Here is a 26,524-nt window from a genome sequence, read left to right on the forward strand (position 1 = left end):
GAAAGAGTAATAATTTTTGCAACCGAAAATTGAGGGTTTCACAGGCTGTGAGTGGAAAATTGGCAGCTGTGCTCATCTACTGTAGACTGAAAGGCTGGGGCAGAGGGAAAAGAGTTACATGAAAAATATAATTCTTCAATAATAGCTTTAGAAATTTACGCTGCTGTTTTGAAAGCACACCTGAAATATGGAATAAAGGTACTAATTATATGGACAAACCATATGCAGAAAGTTACAGATGTCATCCTTCTCCAGCTCAATGAATTATTCTTAAAACTGGGGATGGCAAAGTCGAGTTGATTCTAAAAATCTCACAGAATTCTTTTTGGCTGGTACTAGCATGCTAAAGTTCTTACTTTACTTTAGTACTTAGTCTCTCTTGAGTAGTTTTTCCTCTGAAGCACTCTCAACAGGAAAAGGAAATTAAAGGTTGCTCTGTCGTGCTTCCACGGGCAGCGGATGGTGATTCTCTAACCCTGTGTTGTTTCAAATTGAATTGCCAGAGTCTGGCACACTTCTCTTTTTGGTCAGTTGTTTAAAAAAAATGCAAGAGAAGCCTTCTCTGATTATAGTTTACCAGTGTAAGAAATAAGTAATTTTTAATCCCTTCTAAAAATACTTTCCAGGTGTGGCTGCTTTAATTATTACTAAGAAGGAGGATTTGTGTATTTTTTTCCATGAGCTTCTGGTTTAAATAGTGGATTTCTTTGGTCTGTTTGCTTGACATGTGAGGTGAGGCAGTTTTTTCTCTGCTGCCTGTGTTACGTAGGGAATGTCTCTCTGGAGCTGAGAGGTGCAATTCTAGTAGAAGTATATAAAAATAAATAAATAAAGTATTTGTTCCTTTGCACCTTCCCTTTCCCCAGTGTAGAATTACAGTGAGACCGAGGGTAATTCAGGAAGAAGGGGAGATGGAGATGAGAAGGGGAAATGGTCCATACCTGGGGAATTGCCCATTGATTATCTTCTGAGCCTTCATTCTCATGCTGAAAGATTTCTTTTTTTCCCACTGGGGAAAGAGACTCCCTCAGCAGTAATTAGGTCTTTTATAGTTACCTTCCTTTCTTGGATCTTAGTTTGAGATAAGTTGAGCTCCAATATTTTCCTCTTTGGCTCTGGAGTTGTTTTTCCTGGCCTGTTAGAAGAGTTTAATGGATACTAAACAACTTGGATTGCTGAGATCCTACTGAGCAGTCCTTATGGAAAAGCAAAATTAGACTTGTAGCTGGTAATAGACCTGGTAGAAATGGAGATTGATGTGAGTTTCCTGATGTAATTTTTTCTTAAACTGCTGTGCTGGTGAGCAGAATTGGAGAGAGGGAAATGATGTCTCATTTGTGGCCCTTTCAAAGGAAAACATCTTGATGCAGTTGGTTTTTTTTCCAGTATATTTATTTTTCTCCTCAGTAAGGCCCTGCCATACTTCTCCCCAAACCTTTGTGTATTTACAGATTGCTTCTGCTGTTGCAGAATCCCTGCCATGCTTTGTTTCACCGTGTACCCACACTTTGTGTGCAAGGAGCAGGAGGTTGCTCTGCATTTGATGGCACTTAGTGAAGAGGTCTCTTCCAGAAATCCAGAACTGTTCTTTGTTCAGAAAATGTTTAGCCCTTGTTCTGAAATGGATGGATTCTAAAACAACAACAAAAATCTGATTTAGTATTTGTGTAAACATGCAGTGAAGAAAATGATGAGGTTTTAATGCAAAGGGATGTTCATTAAATCTTCTCTGTGTTGTAACAATAGAATTAAAGCAGCAAATATAAAGCCAAATTTATATGTAAATATTCCAATCCCAGATAAAGAAAACAATGCTCACATTTAATATTTAGGTGGTTTTTATAAATTATGATCAGGTATTATTTTAGCTGATTTGATTTCCAGAAAGCTTTTTTTTTTATGGTTTTAAGATTTCTTTATCTGCTTTTTTGTTTTGCAGTATTATGTGCCAAGAATCTCGCAAAGAAAGATTTCTTCAGTAAGTATGTCCTAATTGTGTGACTTTCTGCTCTGGATTAATCAGATTTATTTGGAGATGGTGCATTACTGTGGAGGCTCATCTGTGTGTGTCATATGCACAGCTGTACTACAGGAGTACACGTTACTCTGGGCTGTAGATTGTGTGCACTTCAGGGTTGGTAGCACTCAGGGCTCACAAATTCCAGCTGGAAGTCTGACTGATGGAACCACAGACAGGCTGCTGCTCACAGCTCTGTGCTGGGGGTACCAGGAGCATCCTCAAACACAGGATTTGCTAAAATTCTTTCAGGATAATGGCAACTGTCCTTTCTTGAGGGGGGAGCTTCTAGTGGCGTTGTCTTGGAAGCAGCAAAACAAAGGACTGTGTCTAACAGCCACTTTTCCTTTCCACAGGACTTCCTGACCCATTTGCTAAAATAGTTGTGGATGGGTCAGGTCAGTGCCATTCCACTGACACTGTGAAGAACACGTTGGACCCCAAGTGGAACCAGCATTATGATCTGTGAGTTGGTTCTAAGGTCATAACTAAACAGTCCCCCAGAGATTTGTCTAGGGAATAAATAGTGCAGGGTTGGCACTGCAACTTCATTTTGTGTAAGCAACAAGAGTCACATTTCATAGAATCTCAGAACGATTTGCTTGGAAGGGACCCAAAAGATCATCCAGTTCCACCCCTGCCATGGGCAGGGACACCTTCCACTAGATCAGGTTGCTCCCAGCCCGGCCTTGGACTCTTCCAGGGATGGGGCAGCCACAGCTTCTCTGGACAACCAGCCTGTGCCAGGGCCTCAGCACCCTCGCAGGGAAGAATTTCTTTCCAATATCCCATCGACCTCTGCCCTCCCAGGGACTGATTTTTTTCCAAGAAGAAAATCCTTATTGATAAAGGAGTGGTACTTTGCTTTTAGGTGTTTGAATTTGGAGATATTTGTGTGGCAGGTACACAGCACAAAGGCTTAGTGAGCTCTCCTGGAGCAGTGCCATCCGGTTTTTACAGAAAATTGTCCTTGTTGGAATGATTTATTTTCTTCAAATTATTAGAACCATAAATTCTGCAGTTTTGTACGTTAATCGACTTGTTGTTTAGCTTTTAATGAGGCTAGCTGTAGTTAAATTCATGCTGCAGCAATATCAATTTCCCATGCTGTGTGAAATCACTATGCAGTAATTCATTAATAACAGCATTTTGGGCATAAACACTTGTGTACTTCTAATAAAGAGGCATGACCGATGTACTAAAATGTGTCAGAATTTGTACCAATTACAGCATCAGTTCTGTGGAGTAAAAAGAGGTTATTATTTCTAAAATTACTCTTTTAATATGTATCTTTCTAGATATGTTGGGAAAACAGATTCCATAACCATCAGTGTATGGAACCATAAAAAAATCCATAAGAAACAGGGAGCTGGCTTCCTGGGGTGTGTCCGACTCCTCTCCAATGCCATCAGCAGGCTAAAAGATACTGGATGTAAGAGCAATTCCTCCCTGGTGTGACCAAGAACCCTCCATACCTTGTACTGAGTAGTGAATGTTCCCACCCAGCCCTTCCCAGCGTTGATTTTTCCACTTCTCCTTTGCAGACCAGCGTTTGGATCTATGCAAACTCAACCCCACAGACACCGATGCTGTCCGAGGCCAAATAGTGGGTAAGAATGATCCCAGCTAAATTCCATCTGTTTGGTAAATATCCATAGGGAAAAACTCCTCTAGTCACTGCTTCTGTGCCTGTTCTGTGCTGTTTTTTCTTATGTTACTGGGATTAAATTACATAACCTGAAAATTTTCATTACACTCCTATGCAGGAGTTTGTTTCCTCTCAGTTGATGATGGGAAACAGCATTAAAAACAGGGAATGCATCTGGGAAGGCTTCTGCTGCATCTCTGGAAGGGTGAATGTCACTGGGAAATGATGCATTTGGGCAAGGTGACAGGCAGAGGGAATCTTCAGTGTTAAAAAAGGATCTGGAGGAGTTAAAAGACATTTTACAAGTTGCTGGTTTGATACCTTTGACTCATGCAAGCCATTTCCAAATTTCAACAAGGCCGTGTTCATTTTACAGCAAATTTACCCCACGTTTTACTGCCCCCAACCAACCCCAGCTTTTCAGCTGATATATAAATATATTTGGCAAACTCCAAATTCTCACCCTAAGATGACATCTAGTGGTGAGCAGTTTTTTTCCAGTTTCCCTTTCTAGATCCTCATGAAACCCAGATGTAGAACTTGACATGTTTGATACTTACAGAAATAAAGTCAAGTTTTGAGGGGATGTCCCTCTGGTTTTTCTTCTGCTTTTTAAAAAATCAGTAATGCTTTAAAAAAGCATTTTTTAAAATTAGTAATGCTTTTTTTAAGAGAATGGAGAGAATTTTGGTACATGATGTGCTCTTGTGCATAGGATAGAGCTTTCCTTAATATTTTTCCCTGTATAAATGTGGATTTTTTTTGCTTTTTGCTGTTTTTAAGAATGCAGTTTTTCTTTTATTGACCTAAGTTTGTGTTTTCTTCTTTCAGTGAGTTTACAAACACGGGACAGAATAGGCACAGGAGGTTCTGTAGTAGACTGCAGAGGGCTTTTGGAGAATGAAGGGTAAGGATTGTTTTCTTTACACTTAATTAGAAAAATGGTCTGTGTGTGGAAAGACTGTAACTAACATTAGAAACTTAAGTATCAGTGTAACTACTACATTTTCTGGGAATGTGTATCAGGCAGCAAGGTTATTAGGCCAAACTCACTAAGGCTTGATTTTATTTTGTTACCAGCGCAGAGAAATTGAGCTATAAAAGCATTAAGAAAATGGCACCTCTTGGGTTAAAAGCTGCAGTACGTGTAGTTGTGGGGAGAGAGAAACAGTTATTTCTGCATTCACTTCTGTTGTGATGGAAACTCCTGAAGTTTCCCCATTTTCAGAACGGTTTATGAAGACTCGGGGCCGGGGAGGCCGCTGAGCTGCTTCATGGAGGAGCCGGCGCCGTACACGGACACGACGGGAGCGGCCGGAGGGGGCGGCTGCCGCTTCCTCGAGTCCCCCAGCCAGGAGCAGAGGCTGCAGGCCCAGCGCCTCCGCACCCCCGAGCTCAGAGCTCACGTCCAGACACCTCAGAACAGGCCCCACGGCCACCAGTCACCCGAGCTGCCTGAGGGCTACGGTGAGTGCCCCACACAAGGGTTTCCTTCGTGGAGGAGCATCAGGGGTAGGGCAGTCGGGATGGATGGAGACGAGAAATCTCTGCAGCCAGGTCTGGAATTTGGGGTTTATTGCAAAGGCTCTGGGTGCAGGGCCCTGCTGGGAGCTGCCAGCCACAGCTCAGAGCAGGCCCAAGAAAAAAGAGGGGTAGAGAGGATGAGAGGGTAAGAGAGTAAGAGGGTAAGAGCGTAAAGGAGTAAAAAAAGTAAGAGCGTAAAAGGGTAAGAGAGAGAGGTTCCCATTCCAATACAATAAATCTTCTTCTGTGTTGGATGTTCTAATTCTCACTAACCATCTAGTACAAGATACAAATCCTATAGCATTTACATACAGCCTATAAGAATCATTACATTACCATACTGTGTTACCTTTTAAACCCTAAAAACTCCTCTTTGGGCCCCTTCTGCCAAGCTGTAGGGTCTGCTCTGACCCTTGGAGCTGTCTGCAAGCAGAGGGTGTTGTTCCATCAAAAGGGGATCATCTTCAGTCTGGCCATTGTTTCCCAGTTGTTCAGTAACTAAAGTATCTCAAAGCTTGCTTTCATTTCAATCTCACTTATAGTTTCTATATTCCAAAATCTTTTGCCAGGCAATCATATTTATAAGGCTTTCCTGTTTCATCTTCCCCCACACCTTTATCCAAAAAGTTACAAAAATTTTCTTCCCTTTCGATGCATCGAGGGGTTTTGCCTGTTGGAACAAGCAGCGTCCACGTGCATCTCATTCTGCCTTTTGGAAAAGGAACTAAGTGCAGATGGGAGTTTGAGATTGGCTAATTAGCAGTTGGCTACGCCAGGATACACTGAGGGGTTGATGGTAAATTAAACATGAGGTTGTGGTATGATGCTGTTACAGAAAATTCACTGCTAATCTTGGCTGTGTATCTAGGGAGAACGAATGGAAAGAGCTCTTTAAACTAGAGCAGTAATGCTATTTTTTCCTTCCCCCTTGGCATGTTGTGTAGGTTTGAGCCCACATTTGAGAAAAGATCAGGAAAATATATAAAAGCAACAAAGAAACCAATAGTACAGAAGATTAGTGAGGATGGGATTAAGGAGAATTTAAACCTCAGAAAAGAGCATACCAAATCTAGGAGTAGAGAAATCTAGTTTGGGGGTTTGAATTATCTTAAAATCTAACACTAAAAATACAAACTAAAACATGCTGGTGCATGGATCTGTGAGTTTCAAAAGATTGTTCAAATGTGTAGTCAGAGTAAATTTGTCAAGGACAAAACAGTCCATGCTGCAAGAGATCAGTGTGATGGCTCCAGTACTTTCTCTTAGGAGGAAAATATTCTAATGTCTTTAAACTATTTAATTTTAGGTTTTTTTTAAGAATTGTAATTTAGAATAATCTTCCTTCCATTTTTACAGAGCAGAGAACAACGGTACAGGGACAGGTTTATTTTTTGCACACACAGACTGGAGTGAGCACATGGCATGACCCAAGGATACCAAGGTATGGATTTTTGGTTAAAAGTCAGGAGGGTTTGGTGTGTATTTGTGTGGCAGGATGCTGGATTTATAAGAGCAAAAATCTGTTAAATGGCCTTTCTGAATTTAAAGGGAGAGCTCCCAGCAGAGGAATTGTTTGGGATGTTTCTAGTTACCTTTCACCAAACATTAAGGATTACTCTTTTTGAGAGAAAGAATTATTTACTTGAGAATCATGTAAAACAAAAAGCAAAAAAAAAATGTGAACCCCTCAGGAATTCTCATTTGACAAATTCTTCCTAAAATGTTGATGTGGCTGTTTTTGGTGAAGCTGCAAATTTCTGAATCTTACCTACAATTTTTTTCTGTGTGAAAACAGTTTGGACTGCAAATTGGAGAAAATACTAACTTCTTTTTTAAAATAATTGTTTCTTGAAAATTCAGCTTGTAATTTTTGTTTTATAAGTACTCACTTGTGTACAGCTGAAGGAGAGATTACTTGTTATCTTTAAACTTGAAATGGTTTGAGGTTTTTATGCTTTAGGCCAGTAATTTGCAGCTAGAAAATTTGAATCCTTCACATGATTAATTTAGTAAAGCCTCTTTAAACCTTAACCTGCAGTTAATCCAGGTCTTTGTGAGTGAGGTCTGGTGCTCTTCCTGAGTAGCTCTGAATCTGGGCTGTTTCATGGGCCACCTGCACACCAGATTCAAGAGTGAAGTTTGTAACTCTCAGCTGCTGCACTGCCTGGATAATAGAGGAATGTGGTACAGGATATTAGAAAAATGATACAAAGTAGTGCAGGCAAAAGTGGTGATAAAAGCTCAGTGTGTATGGAAGGAAATGAAAAACTAAGCTGAGAGAGAGAGAGAAAATAGCTGATTTTAGATTAGCTGGTATTGGTGGAAGAAGAAATGACAGTCATTTGTGTCAGTCTTGTCAGGCTTGTGTGCCCAAAGCCTTGTGTCTTGTTCCTGTGCTCCTGGTCACCCTAATGGAAGGTGCTGCTGCTCCTCTCCCCCAGTCCTTGAGCCAGGGTTTCAGGAGCAGCAGTGGAAGTGGACACAGCAGTGTCTTGTGAGGCACAGGTCACACCTATTCTAGTTAAAGGTGACTTTTGTGCTACCAGCTTGTGGTGCAAGAACCTAACCTTGGCATGGGGCAGAGCTGTAGGTTAAAACTTGCTGTAATCAGATCTCTGCAGGACTTGGAGGTGCACAGCTGATCTCAGCAAATGGTCCCAGCCATAATCTCCTTTAAGGAGCCTAACAAGGGTTTGTCTGTCTGCCTGTGTGTCCCCTTGGCTTATGCTCACTGTGACACTAAGGCACCTTCAGTCTACAAAGCATTCCTACCTTTCTAAAGCCTCTCAATTAACTCATTTATACAAATATTGCATGGGTAGATTTAGGTGAGGAATTGCACAGAGTGGTGTCTTCAACCCTGGATCCCTGCCAGCTGTCTAAAGAATACTTTACTTAACAATAGGTTTTCTGCCTAAAAATAATCTTCATGTTTCCTTCCTTCCTTTTCTTGCCACTCTTGGTGTTTTCCTCAGTTAGTTGGCTGTAGCCTTAGGTATTTTCAATCTTTTTAGATATAAATACATTTCATGTATTGAATTCAGACACTGCCTGGAAGTGAGTGACTGCCTTTAGCAGCACTTAGAGCGATCCCTGAAATTTATCCAGGATGAAGGAGGGGAGTGAATGTGTTAAAACACTTACTCTCAGTGGTTTTTCAGTTAAATAGTCAGGATTCTAACCTTAACCTAATTAAAGAGGTGATTTGAATTTTTTAAGTGATCTTGGTATTTGGTTGCTTCACTTCAAATGTGCATTAACATCTTGTTTGTTTTTCACTTTAGAGACCTTAACAGTGTGAATTGTGATGAACTGGGACCCTTGCCTCCAGGCTGGGAAGTCAGAAGTACAGTTTCAGGAAGAATATATTTTGTAGATCATAACAACAGAACCACACAATTCACAGATCCACGACTACATCACATCATGAAGTAAGAGCTTTGCCTGATAAATAATTCCTGCCAGGTCTAGGAGTCATGAGGGGCTGAAACCCTGAATGGTAATTGAGAAACAGATGTAGCCAGTGCTGTAGTCAGGGTCCAAGCACTGCTTCTCAGTCCTGTTTTTATCTAAATTTTTTGCTGAGACTATTTAGAAGGGTTTTTACTCTGCTCTGCACAGTTCTGGAATTGCTGGGGTGTGGGGTGGAGAGTCTGCCAGGGATTCCCCAGCAGCTCATGTCTGTCTGGATGAGCAGTTCTAGCTCTGTGCTGTCTGTTCTTGATCTGGACTAACTTCATGCTCCCTTGAGCTCCAGACAATGGGAATATAAAACCAGTTGGAGTCTGGTCAATGGGTGCTGTGCACAGCCAGTTGGGGTTTAGCAGGATTTGGTAAGCTCAAGTTCTGCATCATGGAAAGGCAGCTGGACTGTTGTGGAACTGACCCTTGAAGCAGCCTGGCAGTGCTGCTTGTGCCCAGGGCCAGACTTTTGCCTGTGCTTGAAGCCAGCCAGGGAATCTCTGCATCTAAAAAATAATTGCTCTACAACCCAAATAAAGCATTGATGGATAAGGATAGTTGAGTGTATGAAGCTGCAACTATGTGGGACAAGTGTTTCTTTCTCTCTTAAAAACCATAGATGCAGTATTTTTACTGTGTCAGGATCCCCAGCCTCATTCTGCTTGAAGCTGGAATAAAATCAGTTGCAGTTGTTAAACAGTTCCCTTTATAAAGCTGTTAGTTCCATTAGAGATCTCTTTCTATGTTGCACTCCTGAAAGTTCTCTCTATGTGGGAGAAATACACACAAACTTTAATTACTGCTCAGTCAGCAATCAGTGATCATGCTCCAGAGCCTTCCACAGTGCTTTGCCATATAAAAACAGCTCAAAAATGTGAAACTCTTTAAGTGTCTGTGTTCCTTACATCCCTGAATTTAATGTAAAGATGGTACAGAAGGATCCAGCTGAATACACATTTCACTCCATGTTTCTCTTAGAGAAGCTTAATCTTTTCTTCCGCCATTGTTTTACATATTCCTTATTGCTGTGTGCCCAGACTAAATATTGTCCTTTTTTTCTCCAAGCCATCAATGCCAGCTAAAAGAGCCCAGCCAGCAGCCTCTACCAGCTCCAAATGAGGGGTCACTGGAAGAGGGTGAGGAGTTGCCTGCACAGAGATATGAAAGAGACTTGGTACAAAAGTTGAAAGTTCTTAGACATGAGCTCTCTCTTCAGCAACCTCAGGCTGGTCACTGTCGCATTGAAGTATCCAGAGAGGAAATATTTGAGGTATTTGATTGATTTTTTTTACTGTTAACAGCAACTTTTGTCACTGAAGAGTTAAGTAAAACTGATCACTGATTATAACAACTTTGCTTCACAAGCACCCACCACATTACACAGTTGTCATTGAAATTTGCTTCAGGTTAGCACTGAGAGTCATGTTTTCTGTAGTTCAGTAGCCATCTGTGTATTACAGAAATGCAGAGATCTTAATTATGGTAGTAGAGAAATTTTAATAGACTTAATTATAGGAAATAAAATAGCTAATTGTACAAATGCACACACAGGAATCCTATCGTCAGATAATGAAGATGAGGCCAAAGGACTTGAAAAAGAGGCTTATGGTGAAATTCCGAGGAGAGGAGGGCCTGGACTATGGAGGAGTAGCAAGGTGAGATTTTGGGGCTTCTCTGACACCTCCTAACTGTAAAGTTGCCCTTCAAGCGTGCTATGGTTGCTACCATCCTCTTTCAAGTTACCTGTTAATGTCATATGTTAATTATTTGTGGTGTAGTTTATAGACAGTGGCTGTAGCTTCACTCTCTATGGTAGGTTGGAAAGTGGAAGCTTGTGATTTAATAGTTGTCCCACTGATCAGCTCAAATTGTGAGGTCTCTCAGGGAGTGTATAGACCCTGAAGTCAGATCCAGATCACAGGAATGGTTTTGTTAAACACACCTCTCTGATTTCCCACAAATGGATTGCAGGAGGGTTCCTTTTTGTTATGTCTCAGCTGCATTCAGGAGAGCTCTCTGATCTGTTGGAGCAGGAGTGGAGATGAACTAATCCTAAACAAAAGCTAAAATTTCAGCGAGGACTTGCCTCCCTCTTAAAAATGACAATAACTCCCTGCAGATCACCTCAGATCTGAAATTCAAGAGCTGATTTAGCATCACTGAAAAAACGCTCACCTGCTGGCTCAGAGTTGTGTAAATTGACAGAGAAATTTCTCAAATCCACAAAAGCTGCCCACATAGGTGTCTTTCAGTGATCAGTCCCTGGACAAAGGAAAGAAGCTGGAACATTCTGAGCTGCCTTACCCGAGGCAACCTTGGGTGTCTCCACTGTTGACATCCTGTTACCCTGATGCCTTTCATAATTGCCCATTAGTTGCAACAGACTCTTCCAGATCAGTACAGCTCCACTTCTAAGCATTACAATTGATAGTTCTCTCTGAATATTTTGGACCTGGGAAGGGTGTCCAAATTTAACAACAAAGGAGTATTTGTCATGGTGGCTTGGGAGGTCAAAAATAGCTTTAGTTCTGCTCCTGTCCTTGTGTGTTAGCGAGGTGAGAGAATTTACCCAACCCCTCCTTTTAATGCACTTGGTCTCTGTCCCTTCTGGCCTCTGCTGAAAGCAGTCACCAAGCTGACAGAAAAACAGCTTTTCTAAAGATCCTCAGCAATTGAGCTGATCCTAATAAACAGATTTTTTAAATATTTCCTTATACTGTACAGGTTGCAGAGAAGCAGATCTCATGGGCTCCAAATAGCTGAACTCTGTACAAAGGCAGGATTTTTTTGGAAGTGTGGCCTGTTCAGACTCAATTAGTTGATGGCATTGTCTAACAGCTTGCTGTAGCTTCTTTAATTGATGTTAATCCCTTCAGTGCTTCTAAACTAAACCAAGTCTGCCCTGAGTGGGGTTGGACGTTGTGGGGTTTTAATCACACCCTTCTGATCTACAAATGGAGGGCACCAAAAGAGAATCTGATTTTGAAATAAGCATTCCATGACTGATCAATCACAATAATTGTGTTGTCTAAAACTTAAGTGCAAGTTGCACTCTTCTAAATTTGTTGGTTTTTTTTTTCTTGACAGAGAGTGGTTGTATTTGCTGTGCCATGAAATGTTGAATCCCTACTATGGACTCTTCCAGTACTCCACAGATAATATTTACATGCTGCAAATCAATCCAGACTCTTCTATCAATCCTGTAAGTACGAATTTCTCAGCAATATTCCTACTTTAGGAGATGTCCTCTGCAGTTTCTTACAGCTGTTCTTTCACAAGAAGTGTCTAAACTGCAGGGTAAATTGGAATAAGAAGGTGTTAATGTCTTATATTTATACAGTAAGAAGCAGAGGGGTTTTGTTCAGAAATTAAAAGCATGACAGCCTTTGATAAATATCTGATTTCTGTGAGACTCCTCAGTACTGATTGGTTTGCACAGTGACTCTGAGAAGACAAAACAGATGAAATTAATTTTCACTGTGAGCACAGCTGGTTGTGCACACAGCATTGCATTCCCAGCAGTGCCACCCCATGACTTTTAGGGATGTATCCCTTGCTTGCCCTTTCTCACTACTCTCCTGTGCTTGCTTTTTCTCTTACTGGAGATTTGTATTGATGCAGACCCTAAAAGGAGCAGCAGTTCTGTATTAGTAGAGGGAATTCTTCCTGACATGACATTTCCTGACATTTGCACTGGAAGATGAGGGAGGTGGATTGGAAGAATGTTAACCATAGGTCTTACACCCCAGCTTTCAAAAGTTAGTTTCAAAGGAACATGAAAGAGATGAAGGAAACAAGCACACTGCTTCCTCAAGACTAGATACATTTGGATGGCTAAATAAAGAATAAACTAATTTGTTTGGAATCTTCATCTTCTTGGATTCTGGAGGTTTCACAGGGATTTTCTTTTTCCAAGTTTTTCCCTTTGAGAGGTCTAGAGACTTGAATCCAATTTATTAATCAGGTAATGCACAGAGAGACTCATTCAAGGTTTTTAATCACTAAATGCTTTGGTTTTGGTTATGTTGTGAGGAAAAGTGGTGGCTGCTCTTGCCAGAGGGCTGCAGGTAACTCACACAGAACAAACCACCGAGGGTGCCACAAGATGTCAGTGTCTTCCCAAGGCTGATTCTCCTCTCTCCCTGCAGGACCATTTGTCTTATTTCCATTTTGTTGGTCGGATAATGGGTTTGGCTGTGTTCCATGGACACTATATCAACGGGGGGTTCACAGTTCCCTTTTACAAGCAGCTGCTGGGGAAGCCCATCCAGCTCTCCGACCTGGAGTCTGTTGACCCAGAATTACACAAAAGTTTAGTCTGGATCTTGTAAGTACTGAATTTAGCAATGTCTCACTGTACAGAAAATGGGGTAGAGTTTGTTGGCAATAGTGAGGTGCTTTAGACAAAGAGTTTGCAAAAATCTTTTTATGGTGGCTGTCTGTACAAAGTCATTAAACTGTTCTTAATATATCAGAGGTACTTGAGGGAAAGTTCTCATTGCAACTCTCCTTGCAATAAAGTAGATGCTAAATCATTAAAGGTGGCATGAGTATGGTAGAATATCACTATCAAAATCCAAATTCAGGACAGAGGTCTGAGGGAAAGTACAGCCTTCTTCAAAAGAAAGCCAACTCTGATTAAAATTAAAATAAATAGAAGTAATTTGGGCTTCTGTATGCTTACAGGACAAGATCCAGCATTCAGTGTAGCTTTGGGAATCTTTGGAACTGCTTTGCATTATCTTAATTTCTTTTCCTAAAAGCTGTTTTGAATTTTATATTTAAAGAAGTTACTGATGATGAAGCTCTCTACGTATGATCTCTTCTGTGCTTCAGATATGTGACAGCAGATCAGATTCTTGCTGGGTGTATATCTATAGATGTGGGTGTGTATTTCTGTAGATAGGGTTTTATCCAGTATCCTGAGTCCTGTTAGAATTAGATGAATATCCCATATCTGGTCAGGCTCTTCAACATGCACTAAACCATACAGAAATTGGTGATGGTGGCAATATTCCTGTGGTGTGTGAAATGCAGGTGATAACTGGGATTTAGCCTGAGGACTCCCTAGGTGCTCAAATAACTGTCAGCATCACCACTGAGAGTTAGCAAAATGCCAGAAATGCTGAGTTTACCCTCTGTGCATTGGCAGAGAGAACGATATCACACCAGTCCTGGACCACACGTTCTGTGTGGAGCACAACGCCTTCGGGAGGATTTTACAGCATGAACTCAAACCAAATGGCAGGAATATTCCAGTGACAGAAGAGAACAAGAAGGAATATGTCAGGTATTGCCAACAGAAATATGTCCTGCAAATGGAGTGGGAAGAGGGTAGTAAACAGAATTTTTGTATATAGTGAAACAAGGGAAGTAAGTATTTTGGGTGGGAACTCCTGAGTCATAAATGGCACGAGTGTTTTCACTGGAAGACCTGGGAAGATGCAGTTCTGAATGGTATTTTGGTTTTTCTGCTGATGGTGCAATAATTATTTGTTGATGGAAAAAGGAATGGATAAGCACTTCTTTCATAATACAAAATGTGTGTAAAAACAAGGTCCTCTGTAAAATGAGCATTTTGCAAGTCTGCTGTGAAAATCCCAGTGCTGTCCAGCTCATCACCCCTGACTTCTTCCTTCCTCCCCCACAGGTTGTATGTGAACTGGCGGTTCATGAGAGGAATAGAGGCACAGTTCCTGGCTCTGCAGAAAGGTTTTAATGAACTTATTCCTCAACATCTCCTTAAGCCTTTTGACCAGAAAGAACTTGAGGTATGTTTTATCCACATGTGTTATTGTTCTGTAATTTGCTTGATCCACAGTCAAGCACTGATTTAAAAAACAAACATAAAACAAACAAACCACAAAACTTATTCCATTCTATATACCAGAAAGCTGAGTATTTGTTTAACCAAACCCTCTTAGGTTTATTCTAGACATTCTTTGGGTTCATATTATTGAGAGGGCTACTTAACACCAGGGTAACCATGATAAATACACCATGGTTTCTATCCAAGGACTAATGCTCAAGGCAGGTGGTCTGAGAAGGAGGAAACTCTGCAAGTTTGAGGAATTGTTGGCAAGACCAGACATGTTATTTAGCCCAGAACCTGTTTTGTCCAGTAACTTTTCATGCATGGCTGTTTCTGTTTGCACACAGGAATTGGTTTGCAGAAGTAGAAGAGTTGAGCATATAGAAAAGAAATTAATTTGTCTTCTTATCAAATCCTGAGATGCAGAAAGCTACTTTTTAAAATAGTTCCTGTTACAGCAATTTTTCCTCTGGTTTTGCTTCCTAGAAAAAATAAGACAACCTGTGGAATATTCATCATTTGTGGTTTAGAAAGCATTTTGTGCTAGTCAGTCATGCATTTTGGTTAATTCCACAAAGTTCTTGCATTCCATTTGCTTAAAAAGGTAGATTAAAAATCCATTAAATATTTCAATACTCCCCATGTCAGAACAGTCTCAACTCCCCTAATGATGTGAGCAGGTGTAAGTGGGTGCTGTCTTGGTGGCACAGCAAGGCAGCTGCTAAAGGGCAGCTCTCAGCAATGGGATCCTTATTGTGGAATATTATGGGAAATTTAAAATACAACACACGTTTTGTTTTGAGGGGTGAAGTTTGCTCTGTGCTGTTTATTTGTTGTTGCCAGAGGAGGTGGTTAAATCATGGCCAGCAGCAACTTCCTTTTTGCAACCTGGTGTCATGTGGAAAAGAGATTGAAGTGATATGTCTGGTCTGTGTCAGATATTCTCACAAATGGTGTCAAAAAACAGATGAAAAGTTTCACTCGTTTGTTGTGGAACAACAAAGCAACTCAGATGTTCTCATAAGCTGAGCAGGCTTCCACTGGCACCTCTAGGACAGTCCTGCAGCAGGACAATGGTGCTGTGCCACAGCCTTATTCCAAATCAGTGCTGTGCCCTCATAAAGACAGGCTGTATCTTCCAGGGAGCACAGATTCACTAAAACAAATTTTGCATGGGCTCCTGACTCGTAGATGCTTGTGGAAGTTCTAATGTTGATAAAGCACTGCTTGGGGTCAGTTTCCCTGCAGTCAAACTGGAGAGATTGCCTGCCAGTTCTGTACTGGTTTGAAAGGTTACCTTGCATCAAAAAGGTGGGTGAAGCACCTAAACAAGGCCAGGCTTGGTGACGTGGTTGGATGTGTTTTATAACTGCAAACCTGGAATTACTCTGGACTTTAAAGTGCTTCCTAATCTTTTAACAGCTGATCATAGGAGGCCTGGATAAGATAGACCTGAATGACTGGAAGTCCAACACACGCCTAAAGCACTGCATGGCTGACAGCAACATTGTCAAGTGGTTCTGGCAAGCAGTGGAAACGTTTGATGAGGAAAGAAGGGCAAGGCTGCTGCAGTTCGTGACGGGCTCGACGCGTGTCCCACTTCAAGGTTTCAAGGCTTTACAAGGTGACTGATGTGGAGGCTGAGTTAATCTGTGGTTGGAGAAAGGGATAAAAGTGGTGTGGTACTTACAGGCCCCTTGTAAAATATCAGCATATGACTGGATAAGTCAAGCACTTGCAAACTTCAGAGCTTGAGAGCTGTTTTACATTTGTCAGCAGCTCAGCTGCTGCTGAACACTTTGGCTGTTGCTGATAGTGATGGAAGCTGGTGGATCTGTTACTGTGCAGTGCTTTGACTGCTGTCAGTTTTGGCTCGTCAGTCTCCTGCAGCTCTGTGCTCTGAGGTTCAAATCATTCCATGCAAGTGTGCACAGGGATATATGGCTGACTAAAGAACTTTTTCATGTGAGAATTGTATTCCCCTCAGTGTTCAGCAACAAACCATTAGGCTTTAAAGCAAATTTCTGAAAATTGCAGGTTTTTATCAAAAATGTGGCAGTGTCCTTGGCTGTTCTGATCTCCTGATCACATTCCATTTGTTGGCTGGCAGTAAATTGATGTTCAAAATTAAAATACTAGTTCTGTTTTACAAGGAAAACCTTCATGCACTTAAGTATTTTCATTTTTGATGGTGCAGCTTCATTAATATCAAATTTAGCAGCTTTCCAAAATACCAGTCTGTAAAATGATTGTCACAAACAGCCCTATCTCTTCTGCCATCCCTTCATCAGCTGCAAATATCTCTACAGATTTAGCCTAGGACATACTTAGGCTTGCAGCTGGAGCTGTAATTTCCTCTCTTGCCTTTTTATACTCAGCAAAATGTGTGTGTGTGAATGAGGCTTTGTTGAAGTGCATTAACTAGAATGTCTGTCTAAGGTTCTACAGGCGCTGCAGGACCCAGACTGTTTACCATCCATTTAATAGATGCAAACACAGACAACCTTCCAAAAGCTCACACTTGGTAAGATGGAAACACTCTGCTTCCTCTCCCTTTGTCTTGATTTAAAGGAGTCATCTCTGTCCTGGGCAGGGGTTAGGCATATGATGCACATGGATGACTCCAAGAGTGCTCTGTTAGCTTGGATATATCTCCACTCTGCAGCCAGCAAAATAATTTGCCTTTCTTAAAGGTTGTCTTCTATACTATCTGTGGTTTTCATTTATTCCAGTGGTGATAATTCTGGGTAGTGAGATGTTTGTAAGTTTATTTCTTTATTACAAAGAAGTGTTGTCAGATGTCGAATGTTGCAAGCTCACGCTGTTGCTGCAGTATAGGCATAGCCTGAGCCCTTGCACGGAAATCTCACTCCATCAGAGGCAGGAAATGGTGTCAGCAGCAGCAGACTGTCTGCAGGCAGGGCAAGGAGAGGGCTTGCCTGATGTGTTGCTTTTTCTTTACAAGTCTCCTGCATCTTCCTCTTCCTCCTCCTCATCCCAAACGCTGCCCTATTAAGCTGTGCATTCCTGCTGTAGAAATAGTTGTTTTTCATCTTGTCTCCTTTGGTCACTGAGACAGCTGAGAGTTTTTACAGTTTCTATCTATGTGTAGCCTCTTCACATTTCTCCCCCAATAAGCACTTCAGATCCATCAGTGTTTTGTTACTTTCCCTGCAGCTTTAACCGGATCGACATTCCGCCTTATGAGTCATACGAGAAGCTTTATGAGAAGCTGTTGACAGCTGTGGAAGAGACGTGTGGGTTTGCTGTGGAATGAAAAAGCAACCAAAGGAAACAGATGCTAGCTCATGGACCACCAAATCAAAAGCTAGAAGAAGCTTGCTGTGAACTTCCTGCTAAGCTGTCTGAAACATCTGAACTCTGACAACTTAGAGATGAGGCTGTTTCCCTTAGGTCGCTGGTGGATTTGGGGGGGAGGGTCGGGGCTTTTCTTGGTGGTTCCCAACTCTATTTTCTCCCCTTTGTTAAAATAACCCCTTCCCTCTTCTTCTATCCCCCCTGAAATGCAGCCAAATTCAGCATTTGGCTTTGGTTACACAGGATATTCTGCTAGATTTGTAACACATATTGTGATAGGGTCAGCGACCTGTGGGGCTTTTTTAATAGGAGAATCAAAGTGTATTTGAGAATGAGCTTAATTTGCTGAGGACTTAAAACTGGTAGGTGCACCTGGTTAGTCTGTCTTAAATCAAGGTTGAGCCTTTGTAGAATCCAGCAGGTGCAGAGTGTCTGACTGGCACCAGAATTTGCATTGCACATTTTAAACATCTGTTTAAAAAGTAAACTTCTAGCAGAAAATACCTCCATATGAACATTTAACTGAAAGGTAAAGAAATCCAAATTCTGCCTTAGCAGGAAGCTCCCAATGGAAGCTGTGGCTCACCTTAAGAAAAGTGAAGGAATCTGGGACAGCTTAAACGGTATTGTGTGATTTCTTTTTGGTTGTCCTGGCTGAATCTAATTGTTTTGCACGTGAAAACAATTCTTTCCTCCAGCAGAATTACTTTCCATCGTTTGTTCAGATATAAGTACCTTGCAGAGAAGCCTTGTGAGGAGGAGACAGAGGATAAAGATCCATTCAATCCCAAAGCTGTGATTTCTGTGCCACTGTTTTACCCAAGATGTGTTTGTGTGACTTTAAATTCTAAGACTCACATGGAAATCACTAAAAGTCAAGTTAACAGAACAAACTCCTGCTTCAAATTTTTTGGCCTTGGGAAAGGTTTATTTGGAGATTGAGGTGAAAGGGGAACTATATAGTGAATACATTCTAAATGTTACAGAAAGCTATTGGAACAATTTATGACTTCAGTTACATAGGGATGAAAATTTCTCCAGAGAGCCATAAGGCTATTTTTTCCAATATCTGAAACTAATATTAAAAGGTTTGTTCTCTAACACAGGGGAAACAAAAGCAAATCCAATACCTGAGCGTCTTGATTTGAAACACAGGAGTCTGCTAAGGAAGGCAGGAGCTTCCCTTGTAATGGAAAATGTAAACCCCTTCCCTCCAAATTATTATCATTTTGAAATTAAGGGGTTTTCAGGCAAAGATATGAGAAATAGGAATAATGGCTCTTTACTAGTATAGATAACAAGGCAATAATACAGAAACACTGGCTTAAAGGGACAGAGTCAGGCTAGGAGCTGACACCCTGTTGGTCAGGGTGGTGATGGCAGCCCCAGTTAGTGGTGGCTGCAGTCCTGATGAAGTGATAGATGTGGTTCTGTTGAAGCAGTGATCCTGTAGAAGGGTCTGGTCTTCCTCTGAAGGTCTCCAGTGGTGGTTGTGTAATCTCAGATTATATCCAGGTAGGAATGCTTGGTTCCTCCCCTGGGTGGAGCATCTCAGCATGATGTGATTTTGTCAGTCATGCTTTGAGGCTCCATGGCCCATTAACAGAAGATAATTCCCCCAGAGGGAGTTAGCAGGGATGTGTCATGGAAGAGATAAAGAGCACTGCCCCAGTTGGTTTTAACAGATTGTGATGGAATACATACTTTTGGTTACATCTTACATTGTAACCTAAGACACTGAATCACTAACATTTTTCCAGTTGGCACACCAAGATGAGACAATATTTTAACAAATAACATGGCTTCAGAGAGACCCAGTTATCTATCAGACATGTCTAAACTTAAGCAGACTTGCTTGTATAGGATTTTTTTTTCTTTGGCAAGCCTGATTTTTAGAGAGATTCATGACTGAACCACTTAACAGTTGTTACATTAATGGAATAGTGCATTGAAATTCAGCTGTGGGTAAGAGACTGTCCTTAGGAGATGTCTACTGGAATACTTCTATTTTGTTTTTTTTTATTTAATTGCATTTGGTAATAGCTTTAAACTGTGATAGGACAGAAAGTAGACACTTGTCAAAACCTGGCATCTTTCTCTGTTTTGTTTGTTTGTGGTTTTCTTTTTGCCATTGACCATAATTCTTGTGATTTGTTGTCGGGAATTGCATTGGAGGTGTAAAATTGTACCATATTGTGAGATTTGCACAGGGTAGCTAAAGATGCTCATCCTGCAGGACTGTACAGGAGAGGCATGTTCAGCCCCTGTTCTGTAGGGATCTTTTGGCACTTGGAGACCAGTTTCTGCAGTCCTGGTTGTTGGGATGTGCAGCAGTTGGCAGACAGCATCCCTACAGTCCCAGGCTGAGTAGCAGAGTCCTCACAACCCTGGATTTTCCAAATTGCTTTGAAGTGAAACCTGTTCATAGAGTGTATTTAATCCTTTCAGTACGTTTGAATGTGCAATAAACCAGTCAGATAGGAAAAATGCAAAATGGATTATTGCCCAAAAGCTTTGCATGCAGTCTCATGTGGATTTTTCACTAAAAGAAGTGTAAAAAAACCCCAAAAACCCAGATACTAAAGCCCACCCCTAATAAAAATCCCGTCACACCTGCAGCACAACTGGCTCAGTACAAACCAAGTGAGGTGAAGGGAAAGGCCCCTGATTTGGAGATCTTTAGGTCAAGTAGCTTTATGTCAACGACCCAGTTGACATAAGATAGTTCCTAATGTCTTTGCTAGGTCAGTGTTTTATTGAATGCACAAAATAAGAATAGGCAAGGATTGTTGTTTGGAAAAGTCCGTCTGTTTTTTGCTGTATTTTAAAGCCCTTGTCAAGGTACCTCCTCCGTGCTGACAGTAATGAGAATAGGGCACTGTCTTTTAAATTATTTCAGTTCTCTTTTCAGCAGCTTCACCACCTCTCCCGTCGTGTTGTCTTTGCAATTTTGTGCCACTTCAGTGACGACAGAGACATTTTTTGTCTTGTTCTGTACATGCATTTGAGGCAGGCCTTAAAGCTGGTTGGGTGGATGGAGGAACAGCAAGAAGTGAGGCAGATTGGCTTTGGAGCCATGGGCTGTTTGTTCTTCCTGTGCCCACCTCCAAGGCCAGGGAAGGACAAAATGCCAACAGGAGTTAGCTTGGCTTGAGCCAGTGGCTCTCAGAGGTCTGGGATAACCTCAGCTGTCTGAATTTGTGCGTCCATTCCCACTCGCTCTGCCAGCACTTGAACTTGGTTGTTATTCTCAAACTTGCCCAAAGAAAACCATGGAGTCCCGTGTTGGTGTTGCCATTCCACGTTCCAGCGCCGAAACTCTTGGGTGTGACCCGAAGGGAAGACCAGGCACAGCGTGGGTGTCACTGCTGTGCCACACAAACCCCTCTGCTGCAGCAGCCCTGCCCTGGGACTGCTCCTCAGCCTCTCCTCTACGCTCAGGGATGTAGGAAACCACCACTCTGCTCGTGTGCTCCAGCAGGCTGTTGGATGGATGGGTGTGAGTGTTCTCTTGGGCATTATGTTAGACAGGACCCTGCTCCAAAAAGGCTGCTCCAAGCTCCAGGCGGTGCCATCAGCTCAGCAGTTTGTCCTCAGTTCAGGTGGAGGTGGTTGTAAAATCCAGCAGGTTTTGTAAATTACTGATCCAGCCACCAGGCCCTCTGGAGCCAGTGCCCAGGTTCAGGGCTGTGTGGCACAGCAAATTCCCAGAAACACAGTATGGATCTGGTTTTAATCTGTTCATTTTTTTTGTTGTTGTTGTTGTTGTTGTTCCTCAACCACTTTATAATGTATTTTTTTAATTTATTATTTTGTAATGTCATGTTTAAGTATTGCTGCTATCCTTGTTATTCTTCACACTGTTTTTATTGCAGATTTATTTTGTGGAAGTTGTACACTAATGTTTCATTTTATGTCTAAATCAAAGTATTTAAGGAAATACTAGTTCTATTTAATGTGGTTATGGAACCAGCTGGAATAAACAGTGATTGTATAGTAGGCTGGACCCAGGAGGTCATGTTCATTTTTGTTACATATGCAATAAACTCACAACTTTAAACTCTTGGTAGCTACTGTTTTGTTTGTTAAAATATTTGTGGGAATCAGAGGAAAAGAGAGGACAAAGTATCGAAATGCAACTGATTTAACAGCTCTATAAGGATTGCCCAGATGAAAGTCCTCCTCTGCAGGGAGAATACTTTGTTTCAATAATTCACGTTAATCTTTTTCCCCTCTTGTCTCATTATTTGTCCTGATACTTTTCCAAAACCTCAGTTTGCAGAAAAATTATAATCTCCCCCTTAATGAAAGCTGGAGAAAGATTCACTAATGTTGATGAATCCTTGCTTTCCTGTTTGTTTGGGTTTTTTTCCCTAATTACTGCTGCTTTGCAGGTGGAGAAGGACAGGAGAAAGTCCGAGGAGGGTGCTTAGTGTTGGTGTGTGCTGCAGCAGCACCTTCCCTCCCTGATGCTGAAAGCTGGGGTTTCTTCTGGCCATAATTCGGTTTAATAAATAAAAAGGAAAGAGTGCAAATAAAATGCTTTTTATTCTTTGAGTAATTTTACAGTATGAACAAATGCTGCAGCCCACCCCTCGTGTCAGCCAGCAGCAGGGCCTGAACGATTTCATTATCTGGAGCAGGAAATAGTGTCAGTCCTTCAGTGCTCTGCCACACACTGACACCGCCGTTTTCTTTAATAACGACTTTTTGTGAAGTTTTCTTGATTTCTGCTTTCCTTTTGGTGCTAAGAGAGAGGAGGATCCTTGTAGCCTGCTCCAGCGGGATCCCGTGCAGGAGTCCCGGACCCCCTTCCCCATTGCTGAGCCCCCAGAAAGTTCAGTTCTGCCCCCCCTCCCCATTGCTGACCCCCAAAGTTCAGTTCTGCCCCCCCTCCCCATTGCTGACCCCCAAAGTTCAGTTCTGCCCCCCCTTCCCCATTGCTGAGCCCCCAAAGTTCAGTTCTGCCCCCCCTTCCCCATTGCTGACCCCCCAAAGTTCAGTTCTGCCCCCCCGGCCCCGCCCCTCACGCACGTGCGGCCCTGGCCCCGCCCCCTCCCCCGGGAGCACCGCCCGCCCGGCAGGGGGCGTCCCGCGCCGCTGCCCGCCCGCCCCCTGTGTCTCTATGGTAGGTTGGCCGGGCCGGGCCCGCTCGCGCCGCCCGTCCCCGCGCGCCGCTCTGTCCCTCCCTGGCCGTGTCTCTATGGTGCGGGGCGGCGCGGTCACGTGGCGCGGGCCGGGCGGAAGCGGCGGGAGCGGCGGTTAAATGAAGCGGGGCCGGAGGGGCGGCGGGGCCGCTGAGTGCCGGGGTGACCCCTCCGTCCCGCGGAGCCGGTGAGTGCCGGGACAGCCCTGCCGCCCCACGGGGCGTCCCTGGGCCTCGCCGGACCCCTCGCTGCGGGGTCGGGCGCTGCTCCCGGCTGGGCCTGTCCTCAGGGACGGGTCGTTCTCCCCCTCTCTCCCCGCGTTCCCTCAGGGCCCGGTGTCCGTTCCGTCCGTTCCTCTTCCCCCGCGTCCCTTCAGGGCCGGTCCTTCCCCTCTCTTGCCGTCAGGGACGGGTCGTTACCCCATAGCGCTTCCCTTCAGGGACGGGTCCCTCGGCGTCGCCGTCCCCGTGTCCGTCCTCCCGTCCCCCTCCACGTTCATTTAGAGCCGAGTCCTTCCTCCTCGCTCTCCCTCAGGATCGGGGACACCGCCTCCCCCTCCGGCTCCCCTCAGGACTGGGTCCTTTCCCTCCACCCCCTCAGGGCCGCTTCCCTTCTCCCCATTCCCGGGGCCAGGGGGTCCCTTCACCGCCCCTGTATCCCCCGCAGCCCCGAGGGACAGCCGGGGACAGGCGCTGCTCCCGGGGGCTCCTCACGGCTATGCCGGGTACCCCGGGCCGGGGGTTTGGAGTCGGGGACAAGCCGGAGCTGGTGGGCACAGGAGGGTAAAAGATATTTCTCTTCTGACCCCTGTTCAGTGTGGGAGCACTCGGTGGTGTTGGGACATCTCGACATTTCAGGTATCTGCTGTGGGAGCTGCTGCAGGAAAGAAACCCCAAACACAGCTGTCCTCGGAGCTGAGGGATCAGTGTAAGAGATACTCCTCTTCCTCCTCTTCTTTCCCTTCTCTATTGATCCAAGTGCCAACCAGCCGTGGTAGAGCACAGCCTGGAAGTGTTAATGTACACTGCGTTTATGGAATGAGTTTTTCTGCCCCTGGAGCTGACCTTGTTCCCCCAGATGGCTGGAGGCAGGTTGGGATCCCACCCAAGTCTGAGGCTGTGGGGAAGAGCTGTGGGGAACTCCAGCGTGTGTGTGAAAGAGGAGTGTGAGCTGGCCCGGGGCAGTGCTTTGGGGTGGGCAAAATGTGGATTGGCTTAAAGAGTCATCCCGTGGATCCCTGGCTTTGCAGCTGTGCTGGCTGGAACCCTGGGTGGGTAACAGCTGCTTGCACCTGCCAGCCCAGCCTGGGGAGTTTTTCCTTTCATCTCACCTGTGCTTTATGGCCTGGAGTGTTGTCTTTGAGTGTCCTCCAGTATTTTACTTTAGAATCTTACTGACAGATGCTTAGAACAGTTTTCATAGAAATAAGTTTAGTTGTTGATGTTTCTGTTCAGTTTCTTATGGTTTGGTCACTGTCCTGAGATCTCTGATGCTTTGAAAGAGAAGAGCTGATATTGCTGCTGTGCACTTTTATTTCCATAATTCAGGCATGGTGCTGAAGGACTAAAGCTTGATGTCCATGTGCTTTTCAGAGTATTCCCTCTTGTGTTTCTTTCCCTATGGAACAGCATTGCTTCAGGCAGGAGTTCTAGAGGGTGCCTTGGTGGCTGAGAGGCACAGCCAGTCCCTATGACCTGTGGGCAGATCTCTGCTTCTCTATTCTGTCTCTGTGGAGGTTGATTCCTCTTTTTGAACGACCTCTGCTCTCCCACCTGATGCACTTTAGAGCTCTTGCAGGTTTCTAGTGGTAGCAGTGGAGGGAAAGGCAGGTGTCCCCCATCAGGCATTCAGACTGGCCTTTGCAGGCTCAGCTAATGTGGCCTCTCCTGCTTTCAGAGAGGATGGCATGAGGGTTTTTCCTCCAGCAACCTGTTTGGAAGGTGAGGCAGGAAATCTGAGACCCATCATTCTGCAGATCCAAATCTTGAGCAGCTTCTGGTACATCCCTGAACAGGTACAGGGCCTGTGCAGCTCAAACCACGTGGTAGAACCCACTTTGTTTAGGACTAGGAGGATTCCAGGCACAGCTTTCAATTCCAGAACTCTGGGATTTACAGCTTTAATATGTGCTTTTAATTTCTAGATGAATGCTGTGCAAAAATTCCACTGCCTTACATCAGGCTTTCTGCAATTGTAAACACGTTAATAGATTTCATGTGCTGGGTGTCTTGGTGGTGTGACTGCATGTTAATAAACAATCATCTTGACAGGAGTTTGTGCCTGGAACACCAAGACTTGGGAAGGGACTCAGACAGATTTCCTGAAGATCTGTAGACATTCAGCCTGCTTGGAGGTGCTGCATTGTGGTAACAGGCTTTCTTCCATCTCTTTTTCTTGCTTCCTAGGATGTTTTCCTTCTGGTTGGCCTGGCTGCAGGCAGTCAGGGCAGGAACAGCAGTTCCTAGAAGGGCACTTGGGGCAGGTGTTCCTGGTGATAAGGTGCAGTCTGGATTCCAGCAGGGTGCTGGCAGCCTGTTCCTGGCCTGGAGTTTCAGGAGCTGCCTCGGAAATCCAAATTCCGGGGTAGACCAGTGCTTTGTCTGCCTGAGAATGCAGTGGGCGTTCCTGCTGCTGGCAAGGCTTGTGCTTTGAAATTGGACACAAATCACTGAAAAGTCCTGTGGCAAGAATAGGTGGGGCAAACAGACAATTCCAGCGCAGCTGGAGAGAGGCAGGAAGCATTTCCCAGGGGCCAGGAGCTGATTAGCAACCTGGAGTAGCACAAACCCAAGTGCAAGAGACGTGGAGCCCTTCGGGTGTTGTTTAGTGCCTGCTGGAAGAAGCTCCCATTCATTAATTTGGAATGGGTGTCTTATTTTTATTTATATCTTTCTAAAGCCATTGTGAGTGGTTTGCTGTGTCTGAGCACCAGCAGTGCTGGGTGTTGGGGCTTGCCACTGGCTGCATTCTTTCTGGGACAGTCAGAACTGCACCACTAATTCCTCTCTCCAATTGAAGTTTGGAGTTGTTTTTTTTTTGTTTTTTTTGCCGACGGATTTGATCTGGAGACTCCCTTTAAATTATTGAATTTGGACATCATTGTAACTGCTTAAAGATGAGGGATTAATAGTCTCCAAAGCCTGTGTGTACACTGAAGTGATGGTGGGGTTTAGAGTTGCTTCATGTAACTGGGATTACTCCCAGTGGGACCAATCCCAGTGGGACAGGTGCCTTTTTAAATACAGCAGAAGGTGTGAAACTCACAGCTGCCTGGGACAGCAGCTGTCTCCCTGGAGATAAGGTCATTTGTGTACAGGCTGGGAGTTCCTGTGTTTGAAATGCAGCTGAATAATGGGCTGGCCAACATTATTCCAGAGTAGTTTTGTTTTTAAGGAGGTTACTGGAAGTGGGAGATGTGGGAAACTGGGGAGGGGTAGGCAGAGGAAACAGGAAAAGGGGGGGGGAAAAAGCCACTTAGCAGTGTCCTGGTGGCTCAAGTAAGTTATCCTTGTCAAAGCACTAAGATGAGAGATAATAGGGAGTGTCTCACTGAGCTGGGATAATCTCATTCTCACCAGCCTTCATGTCACTTCTAT

At 43.6% G+C, this 26,524-nt stretch overlaps 2 protein-coding genes across 5 annotated transcripts in view; both read left to right on the top strand.

Annotated features, from left to right (window-relative positions):
• SMURF1 (SMAD specific E3 ubiquitin protein ligase 1) overlaps nt 1–21,844 on the top strand; it is a 45,859-nt gene extending 24,015 nt beyond the window's left edge. The window contains exons 2-18 of one of the 4 annotated variants that reach the window (XM_036392349.2): nt 1,940–1,978; nt 2,374–2,482; nt 3,316–3,449; nt 3,562–3,627; nt 4,497–4,572; nt 4,879–5,132; nt 6,546–6,630; nt 8,474–8,620; nt 9,717–9,921; nt 10,203–10,306; nt 11,739–11,853; nt 12,800–12,978; nt 13,804–13,941; nt 14,302–14,422; nt 15,886–16,087; nt 16,903–16,987; nt 17,641–21,844. In XM_036392349.2, coding sequence (XP_036248242.1) covers nt 1,940–1,978; nt 2,374–2,482; nt 3,316–3,449; nt 3,562–3,627; nt 4,497–4,572; nt 4,879–5,132; nt 6,546–6,630; nt 8,474–8,620; nt 9,717–9,921; nt 10,203–10,306; nt 11,739–11,853; nt 12,800–12,978; nt 13,804–13,941; nt 14,302–14,422; nt 15,886–16,087; nt 16,903–16,987; nt 17,641–17,740 — 2,159 coding nt within the window. In that variant the 3' untranslated portion in view covers nt 17,741–21,844. The remainder of the gene's footprint in view (nt 1–1,939; nt 1,979–2,373; nt 2,483–3,315; nt 3,450–3,561; nt 3,628–4,496; nt 4,573–4,878; nt 5,133–6,545; nt 6,631–8,473; nt 8,621–9,716; nt 9,922–10,202; nt 10,307–11,738; nt 11,854–12,799; nt 12,979–13,803; nt 13,942–14,301; nt 14,423–15,885; nt 16,088–16,902; nt 16,988–17,640) is intronic. The other 3 variants (XM_036392350.2, XM_036392351.2, XM_036392352.2) reach the window with 3 other exon arrangements.
• A 1,158-nt stretch (nt 21,845–23,002) lies between these two features.
• The window catches only part of RNF216 (ring finger protein 216), a 76,146-nt gene continuing 72,624 nt past the window's right edge, over nt 23,003–26,524 (top strand). Inside the window, 2 exon segments of the mRNA XM_036392665.2 lie at nt 23,003–23,115; nt 23,744–23,855. The gene's annotated coding sequence lies outside the window, so the exon portion shown is untranslated.

The sequence above is a fragment of the Molothrus ater genome, chromosome 16 (assembly GCF_012460135.2).
Source record: "Molothrus ater isolate BHLD 08-10-18 breed brown headed cowbird chromosome 16, BPBGC_Mater_1.1, whole genome shotgun sequence".
Taxonomy (NCBI): Eukaryota; Metazoa; Chordata; class Aves; order Passeriformes; family Icteridae; genus Molothrus; species Molothrus ater.